At 43.4% G+C, this 10,238-nt stretch overlaps 1 protein-coding gene and 1 pseudogene across 1 annotated transcript; both read left to right on the top strand.

Moving 5' to 3' along the window:
- Nucleotides 1–8,000: 8,000 nt before the first annotated feature.
- Nucleotides 8,001–8,960, top strand: LOC118855164 (olfactory receptor 1052-like). The gene has a single exon (XM_036765258.1). It carries the CDS (start codon nt 8,001–8,003, stop codon nt 8,958–8,960), a length of 960 nt encoding a protein of 319 aa, XP_036621153.1.
- Nucleotides 8,961–9,702: 742 nt separating this feature from the next.
- Nucleotides 9,703–9,953, top strand: LOC118855419 (annotated as a pseudogene).
- Nucleotides 9,954–10,238: the final 285 nt, after the last annotated feature.

The following is a 10,238-nucleotide window of genomic DNA, read 5'->3' on the forward strand; positions in this document are numbered from 1 at the left end:
AGAAGACAACGTAGGAGGGTTAAGGAGGATAGAAAAGATATAGGAAAGCAACTGTGGGGAATGAAATAGTGAATTAGAGAAAAATGAAGTACCGAAGCTCCAATTGAGATTAGATTACATAAATCTGTAACAGACACAGTAAGCACAAATGTGTGACTTCCTCCAGGAACATCCAGCAATGCATAGCAGCAGAGGAGGCAGATGATGTGGGTAAGACAAGACTGGGGTTTGACAAAGCAAGAACAGTATAGGAGGATGCTACAGCAGAACATGAACAGAATAGAATAAGGGGGCAAGGGATTAAAGGGCAGAGAAATGAAGGAATGAATGCTTCTAGCATTAAGCCTTTACTATGTGGCAAGTTTTGTGCTAAGTGCCAGAGATACAAATATGTAAGTGAGACAGGCCCTGACCTCGAGGACCTTACATTTTAATGGAGGGGGCAGCACATTTAAGTGAGTGGTAGCCAGGGAAAGGACAAAGGTGGCATGGAACAAAAGGGCAGCCCATTGACATGATCTTTCCAGAGGCAATGGCAGTGTGGATTTGATTACCATTTTTAGAGCAAGAAGTAGAAAGTGAGATGGAATGGGAGGTGGGAGAGAGAAAGTGGCCAAAATGAAGAAGAGACACCATAGTCCTAGGGAACATAGACTTGTCTTAGCTCATTGGGCATAGTCTCTGGTGGTCCAGTTTGGAGGATGGAGCAGCATCAGGGACTGAAGAGGAAATAGTGCATAGCTGAACAAATTATCTTAAGGATTAGAAATGAAAACGAAAGGGAGAGAAGCCAAATGGGGTGATGAACTAAGACAGCACTAAGGAACGAAGGGACCGGGGGACATGGTACAGATAAAGAATAGATAAACACAGAGAGAAATAGAATGATAGGAGATTGTAGTCAAAGAGAAGAATTTCAGGGTTTTTGTTCATGCAGATGGAGCATTTGTGATGGTGAGTTCAAGGGTGTGATGATCCCTGTCTGTCACTGAGATGGAGTGGAGGTCGTGGGAGTTGAGGAGGTTGATAAATTGGAAGCAAAGAGTATTTGAAAGGGCATCAACACATATACTCAAGTTCCCAGGTAAGAGGACAAAGAGTTAGCAGCGGGGGGAGGGGAGGGGGGGTGAAGGAGGTGGGAGAGGGAATAGAGAAGAAAACCTTGAAGCAAAAACTAAAGTCCTTGAGAAAGGAGGGAGACCTAGACAGGCTGCTAGAAATGGATGGACCATACTGCAAAGGAGAGATTGCTTAGCAACGGTTGCTGAAGGAGGATCTGGAAGTTAAGCAAAGAGCAAGGAATATTCCTACTCTTCCTTCTGGACAGTGGGTTAGGAAGTATGCAAAAAGTAGCACTTGGAGAGAAGTAGCACCTGGAGAAGATAGATAGAGATGCAGTATCTTATGGTGGGGAGCCAGTTTCCTAAGAATGCAAGAAAATGGAAGGAGCATGAATTGAATAAACCAAACAGAAAGGGAATTTTGTGAGAAAATAGAGCTTCTAGATGGCAAACTTTCAGACTGTCTTTCAGAAACATAGCTGACAAGAATGTGAAATCATGGTGGCCTCAGTCAACAGACAATTAAAACATTTATTTGTTTCCAACTCTTCATGAACCATTTTGGGAGTTTTCTTGGCAGAGATTTTGGAGTAGTTGGCCATTTCCTTCTCCAGTTCATTTTACAGATGAAGAAACTGAGGGAAACAGGATTAAGTGATTTGCCCAGGGTCACACAGCTAGTAAGTGACTGAGGCTGCATTTAAACTCAGGTCTTCCTTACTCCAGGCCTGGCACTCTATCCACTGCTCTACCACTGCACTCTATCCAGCTGCCCCAAAATTAAACACTACACTTAAATGCTAATCAAAGAAATGGGAAATGGAAGTTGTAAGAGGGAGCACAACCCAGAGTCATGGAGAGGATCCAAAACTTCTGTCTTTAATCCTCAGGACACACATGTACTCATAGAGGTTAAAACTGTGCATGGTGTTAAGGAAAATCAATAAGAAATATTGAGTCAACAAAGAGAAAAATTATAAAAATTTAACTGTTAGTAGCCACTCTTTTGTAGAACTGAACCATTCACATAAACTGCTTGCTGATGGTGCCTAGCAACCATCAGACCAATAATTTGATAGATCTAATGATATTTATAATTATTAACTTTAAAACTTAACCAAACTCTAAATAGCAGTCAAGGTTGTTTTATTAGCCAGCATTCATATAGGCTTTAAGGGTTTGTGAAGAAATACTTCATTATTTCATTTAGTCCTCAAAACCACCCTGTTACCTATTTGCTGTTATTATACCTATTTTGCAAATGGGGAAACTGAGGCTGAAAGAGGTTAAATAACCATCCCAGGGTCACCTAGTAATTGCCTGAGGCACGATTTTTGAAGTGAGGTCTTCCTGACTCCAGGTGAGCATTTTGTCCACTGTGCCATCTAGCTGCCTCATGAGTGTAATAGTCAACATTCCCCCATAATTATTGAATTTGTGAGCAGATGGCCATTTTCTTTCTCTTCTCTAGTAAGTGAAATTAAACCTTCCCCAGCAATGGGGGAGACAGGATATTGAAGGAGTAATTAACTCCACCTCAAAGATCCAGCAGAGGCAGGGGAGTATAACCTCAGATTGCATCAGCGTCACAACCTGAGTATCTCCCTCCCCAGGCCAGGGCTCCATCCACCAATCACAGCACTTTGGGATGCCTGGGCTCCATCTCTTTAAGGGTCCTATGGAGCCAGAAGAGGCTGCCAGAAGGACCACGGTCTGGTCTAGAATGAAGAAAAAGCTGCAAAGGATAGCAGAGTTTTGTGATAGAGGGTGTGGTGGGAACAAAAGAGCCAAGGGACCTGGATTGAAATTCTACCTCTGATGCTTACTACCCATGTGACCTGGGGCAAATTACTGAACATCCATGGGTCTCGGTTTGCTCATCTATAAAGTAAGGAGTTTGGGTTGTACAACCTCTAAGGTCCTTCCTATCTCTACATCAGGGATTCTTAACCTTTTTGTGTCCTAGACCCTTCGGTCAGTTTATTGATAGCTATACATCCCTTCTCAGAATGCTTCTAAATGCATAAAATAAAATCCTTAATATTACAAAGAAAGACAGTTATATTCAAATACAGTTGCCAAAGAATTTTTAAAACAAGTTCGAGGAACCCCAAGTTAAGGACCCCTGATCTAGATCTATGATCCTATATGAAGATTTCTGACTGGGGGCTCTGAGAAAGCAACCTCTGGTCCACATCTGGAGTGGTGAATCCAGTGTTGGGTACCACGTTCTAGGAAAGACTCTGAAAAGCTGAAAAGCATGCAAAAGAAGATGACGAGGATAATGAGGCACCAGAAGACCATTATCACAAGAACTGCTTGAAGAACCCAGGGATGTTTAGCTTGGAAAAGCTAAGTATCTTCAAGTGTCTGAAGGGCTATTGCCTACAAGAGTGCTTAGACTTCTGCTTGACCCCAAAAGACAGATATAGGAATGGAAACAGAAGATGGAAGTGACAAAGGACAGATTATGACTCAGTGTAAGAAAAAAAAAGTTGCCAACATTAAGAGCTGCCTCAAAATGGAATGGACTGCCTTGGGAAATGTGTGTTCTCTCCACCTGTTGAATATCCTCCTTGAGGATAGAAGAGTGTCTTCCCTTTTGGATTTGTATCCCCAGTGTTTAGCACATAGTACAGGCTTCATAAATGCTTTTCATTCACTCATTTTATTTAGAGTCTCTACTTGGTAGGATGTCAGGTAATCTGCTAAAGACAATGGAGTTTGATCCTGAGGGAAAGAGTGAAGAGAGATCCAGATGAAAATGTTCAGCAAACTGCTGGAGGTGCAAGACTGGAGCCAGAAAGTGAGCCAATGAAGAGGTTGGAGCCAAGACAGATGTGGAAACAGATCGTGCCAGCCTAACCTTATTTCTTTTTGACAGGGCTACTACACTGGTCAATTAGGGAAATGTTTACCTAGATTTTAGCAAAGCCTTTGACAATGGCTGCTGTGCTATTCTTATGAAAAAGATGGGGAACTGTGAGCTGGGCAATAGTGGTTAGGTGAAATTTGAGCTGTTTGAACGGTCATACTCAGAGAATAGTTGTCATTAATGGGTAGATGTCAATTTGGAAGGAGGTCTCTGGGGGGTTGCCCCCACAGACCAGTGCTGAGCCCCACGGGGTTTAATATTTTCATCAGTAACTTGGATAAAGGCACAGATTCCATGCCAATGACACAAGGCTGAGTTTTCCTTCAGATGGCCTCAAGCATCTTGATGAATTAGGCAAGGACATCTGCTGTATGTGCAGGCATATGAGGAGAGGAGAAAGTGTACGGTTGGCTGAGAACAAAGAGCTTGCAAGTTACTGTGGGGTTAAGATGAGGAACCAGTAAAGACAGAGCAGCGGGATTGTTGAAGGTCAAGCTGAGATTACACACCATGGATATATGGTGAGTGAAATCAACTTGATTTCATGTGTTTGCTCCTTTTCTCCTCATTAGCCCTGGAACAGGAATAGCGAATTTGAATTAGGGGAGAGGGGGTCACTCAGGAATGAGGAATTAGGAGTTGAGAACTACAAGAGCAGGTGATCAAGGGAGTCCATAAACCAGGAATTGCCCAGTAAAGGTTAGTGACCGACAGCTCAGAGTGGAGACAGAGGTCAAGGTAGACTGGGATAGTCAAGGAAGGCTTCCTAAATGATGCAAGTCTGGGACTGGGTCTGGAGGAAGTGAAGCACTGGAGTAAATGGAGGAGAGAGGAGACATATCAGGCAATGGGACCAATGGAAGCAGCCAAAATAAGCACAGTGGGTTCAGAGGACAATGGGGACAAGGTCTTCCAGATAATGAAACCATTCCTCCAAACCTGTCACCCTCTTGAATTCTTCTTTCTAGTCATCACTGCCAAGGAATCTCTGAGCCTCTTGACAATTTGGGGTAATTTCTGATGGGATTTATAGAACTGTCAGGGTCAGAGAGAAAACTTCTCTGTGTGTAAGAGCCAAAGAACCTGGGTTCAACTCACACTTCTGTACCTGTGCATTCAATTTTTCAGAGATCTCTGGTATCACCGATGTGGATGCTCATTCTATGACATACATCATAACCATTAGGTTCTTCAAGAGGCACTGTGAGGAATATATTCCCATTGCACAAGCAACCTGGTCATTAGGCTCGCTAATATAGCAAGGTTGGTTCTCAGACAACAAACCTAAGACCAGCTCATACTTGAAGCTTTTTTCATCATGGTAGATGAATTTCTGTTTCATGGGCAGAGCCTACCGGAGGTTAGGGCCACATCCATGGTTTCTTCAGTGGGAGACTTTGGCATCTGATGCTATCCCACATTCCTGGCCACATCACAAGCCAGATCTACCCTCCCTGAAAGTGGCCCATAAACCCCAAATCCCCTGAATCAAAATCACTAGTTCTTTAGTGGATTTGATCTTAGTGTGTATTTATTTAATCCAATCCATTTCTTCCTATTAACTAGTGTGGAGGACTTTCAGGCTTACCCTGAACATACGTGTGGGAAGAGAAGAACAAGAAATTTGCATTTTTATACATTCAGAGGACCTTTACAGATTATCTAGTGCAACTTCATGTTGGCTCTCTGCAGTCACCCAAAACTAAACCCTTTGGCTTTCCTCAAAAACCTTCCCCTCTTCCTAACTTCCCTATCACTGTCAAGGGTACCACCATCCCCCCAGCAATCCAAGTTTGAAACCTAGGTGTCATCTTCAATTCCTCACTGTTTCTCACCTCCCCATGACCAGACAGTTGCCAAATCCTATTGATTCCACCTTCAAAACATCCCTTGTGCACACTTCCTCCTCTACTCTGACACTGCCTCCACCCTGTTTCAGGCCCTCATCACCTCACACTCAGACCATTACAGGAGTCTGCTGGTTGATCTTCCCATCACAAGGACTCTCCCCAAACCAGTCCATCCTCCATTCAGTTGTTAAATTGATCTTCATAAAGCACACATATGACCATGTCCCCCCTTTTCCAATTAACTCCATCGGCTCCCTTTTACCTCCAAGATCAAATAGAAAACCATCTCTTTGGCTTTCATAGTCCTTCCTATGCTGGCCCCATCCTACCTTTCTAGTCTAGTAAGAACACTGGGCTCCTTTCCACATAGTTTATGATCCAGTGACTCAGGCCTCCTTGCTCTTTCTCAAACAAGACATTCTATCTCCCAGTTTTGAGCATTTTCATCGGCTGTCTTTTATGTCAGCAAATATTCTCCTTTCTTGTCTCTACTTCCTCATTTCTCTGGCTTCCTACAAGTCTCAGCTGAAACCCAACATCCAATTTATCTGTATATATCTCATTCGTACATAGCCATGTACATAGCCATGTTATTTTCCCATTAGCCTAGGATCTCCTTAAGAACAGAAACTGAGTTTGGGTTTTTTTGGTTTTGGTTTGGGGTTTTTTTGCCTTCTTTTGTATCCCCAGTACTTATGGCAGTGCCTGACACATAGAAGGTTCTTCGATACTAGCTGACTGAGGCTAGCATACAGATGGCATAATAAATTCTGGGATAAGAACTCAGGTGTCCTATATTCAAAGTGGATTTCTATTCCTCTATACTCTATGATACTAGTCTTGTGTTTAGGGGAGGTACTGGGTCATGACTTACAAAGAAGGATTTTAGAGTGCATCTGGTCTACATCTCCCCTACTTTGTAGATGAGGAAACTGAGGCCCAGGGGGTAAAGAAATATCTTGCCCAAGCTCCTACACTGTGTTCTTAGCACCGTGAGCTCTGTTTAATGTCATCCCCCTGCTCCCTACCTGGAACAGAACTCTCTGAACTCAGACCTCCAGAAACCATGGCTCCAATTCAGAAGTGAGTTAATCTACTCTTCTTTGGAACTGCCACTGCAGGATGAGTTGTCTTAATTAGTGAGTGAGTGATCGCAAACTCACCTAGCCTTCTATATCTACATGGCCCCAGCACGGACCATGATTCACATCCTTTCTAGCTGTCAGTGAGCTTAGTCCCCACCCTGATTTCCATCTTTTGCTCTAGCACACAAATCCACACTACCTTTGTTCCTAAAATGGATGTGTAAATCAACTGCCCTGTGGTTCCTCTTACCATCCCAGTGATTTCCCAGACCAAAGTTCCCTATCCAGTACTCCCCTCTATGTGTTGTGTCCTCCATTAAAATGTAAACTACTTGAAGGCAATGACTTCTCATTTTGTATTTATATTTACAGTGCCCAGCACAATGCCTGACATACGTGCTTAACACAAGCTTTCGCATTCACTCATTTATTCATCTCCACCATTTCCATAATCATTGGTCTCAGGTAAGAGAAGGAAGTGTCTCCTCCATGGTGTGGAGCCCAAACTAAGGCTGGTCACATGTCCATTTTATGTTAACTACTAACTGGTCCCTTGAGTCATGTGGTAATAATAAGGAAAATAATAATTGAGTAGAGGGGCTCCAGCTCTTATTGAACAGAGATCCCCCTGAGGAAACTCCCTCTGTCTGTGTAGACCAGCACCTGCTCAAAGAGCAGTCAGAGAGAATCCTGATGCACTGAGAGGTGAGTGATTTGCCCAGCATCACCCAGTAATCAATTATCAGAGGTAGGGCTCAAATCTAGGTTATTCAGACTGCACTATTTTAGATTCACTATTCTATACTGCCAGCAGCAGCATCCTTGTCGACATTTAGAGAATCCATTAAGGTCTGTCAATTACTTGACCCACATTATCTCACTTTAATCTCCAAACAGTTCTGTGAGACAGGTACTCCAGGCATCATGATTTCCAATTTTATGATAAAGAAGGTGAGGCTTAATGTATCTGCCCAAGATCACATGATTAGCATGTAACAGAGGCAAGATTTGAACCCAGGCTTCTCCTGACTGAAGGCCAGTGCTCTTTCTACCATATTGTCTCTTAGCGCAGTAGAGGCTGTGTTGTAATGATTAATTGATTAACTGGTTGTCAATTATCATTCTGCAGATGACTCCTGGAGAGATAGCTCTTGCCAGTGGCAACTTTACCCCCGTAACTCAGTTCATCTTAGTGGGCTTCTCAGAGTATGCAGACCTGCAGACGCTGTTTTTCTTCATCTTCCTGCTGATCTATGCCATGACACTGATGGGCAACATGGGCATGATGGCCCTGATCTACATTGACCCCCGTCTTCATAGTCCCATGTACTTCTTCCTCAGCATCCTCTCTTTCCTTGACATTTGCTACTCTTCTGTGGTCACACCCAAACTCTTGGTCAACTTTTTAGCCACTGATAAATCCATTTCATTCACCGGTTGTGTGATCCAGCTGGCCTTCTTTGTGATACATGTGACAACTGAAAGCTTCCTTCTGGCTTCCATGGCCTATGACCGCTTCATGGCTATCTGCCAGCCCCTCCATTATTCTTCTGTCATGACCAAAGTGACCTGCCTCCAGCTGGTGGCTGCTTCCTATGGGTTTGGTGGGGCCAATTCCATCATCCAGACTGGGAATGTTTTTGTCTTGCCCTTTTGTGGACCCAATGAAGTCACCCACTACTTCTGTGACATCCCACCACTACTCCGCCTAGCATGTGCTAACACTGTCACAGCAGGCAACGTCCTCTATATTTTCTCTGCCTTGGTCACTCTTCTGCCTGCAGCAATCATTGTCATTTCCTATAGCCTGGTCCTGGTGGCCATCGGGCGTATGCGCTCAGCAGCTGGAAGGGAAAAGGCACTCTCTACATGTGCCTCCCATTTCCTGGCCATTGCCATTTTCTATGGCACTGTGGTCTTCACATATGTCCAGCCCCACGGAAATGACGGTGGCACAGATGGCCAGATAGTCTCAGTCTTCTATACCATCATCATCCCCATGCTTAACCCTTTCATTTACAGCCTCCGCAATAAAGAGGTAAAGGATGCCCTTCGTAGGAGGCTCCAGGCAAATGTTTTCCCCCACTAAGACTTGTTGGATTGTGGAAGGAATAGGGGAAGTGTGGTACCTTCTAAAGTCCATCACTGATTCACCCCAGTCCTCAAACACAACTAATAAGGTGGATGGTAGAAGAGAGTACAAATGGGCAAGGATGTTGAGTGGAAACTCTCCGAAGTAACTGTAAAGAGTAAATAGTAATTACTGAGATGCCAACTGAAGACAGACTGGATAAATGCCCTACTTCTCTCCTTTCAACCCTCCTAGACCTATCTGTGACCAGGAAAGAGAATCTCACCTAATGGAGTGAATTGCAGAAGAGGGTATAGATGGAAAAGGATGTTGGGTGGAAATTCTACCTGCTCAGAAGGAACTGCAAACAGTAAACAGTAATTACTGAGGACAGATTGGACAAATGTCCCACTTCTCTCCTTTCAACTCTCCTAGAACTATCTGTGACCAGGAGAGAGAACCTGACCTAATGGGGTAAATGGCAGAAAAGGATACAGATGGGAAAAGATGTAGAATGGAAACTCTACCTGCTTGGGAGCTACCACAAATGGCAAACAGCAATTACTGAGGACAGGGTGGACAAATGTCCCCCTTCTTTCCTTTCAACCCTCCAGACCCATCTGTGACCAGGATAGAAAAAGATTATTGTCTGCACTTCAATATAATTGGTTCCCTTTATCATCCTATATATTTGATATTATGCATTTAAAAATATTATTCTGGGCTTTTTGCGTTTGCACTCGGTGCCACAGCCTCCGACATGCAGAACGACACCGGAGAGTTCATGGATCTGTACGTACCGTGGAAATGCTCTGAGAGCAACAGGATCATCGGAGCCAAGGACCACACGTCCATCCAGATGAACGTGGCCGAGGTTGACAAGGTTACGGCAGATTCAATGGCCAGTTTAAAACCTATGCAATTTGTGGAGCAATTCGTAGAATGGGGGAATCTGATGACTCTATTCTCCGACTGGCAAAAAATGATGGTATTGTTTCAGAGAACTTCTAATTGAAGAAATCTTGTGAAAAATGTCTTAAATCAGAAAAACAGCAAAAAAATAAAAAAAATAAAAATATTATTCTGAGAAGCTGTCCAGAGGCTTCACCGGACTGACTACAAAATGGGTTCATTATACAAAAATATTAAGCATCCTTGTCTTTGAGCTTAGTATAATGTCTAGTCTATAATATATAGATACAATAAGTTCTTGTTGAACGAAAGCTATGCAAACTCACGAAGCACCAGTTGTGAGTGGTAGCAAAAACTAGGGATTAAGGATTTCTCTCACCTTGA

Source organism: Trichosurus vulpecula, chromosome 6 (assembly GCF_011100635.1).
Source record: "Trichosurus vulpecula isolate mTriVul1 chromosome 6, mTriVul1.pri, whole genome shotgun sequence".
In the NCBI taxonomy this organism is placed as follows: Eukaryota; Metazoa; Chordata; class Mammalia; order Diprotodontia; family Phalangeridae; genus Trichosurus; species Trichosurus vulpecula.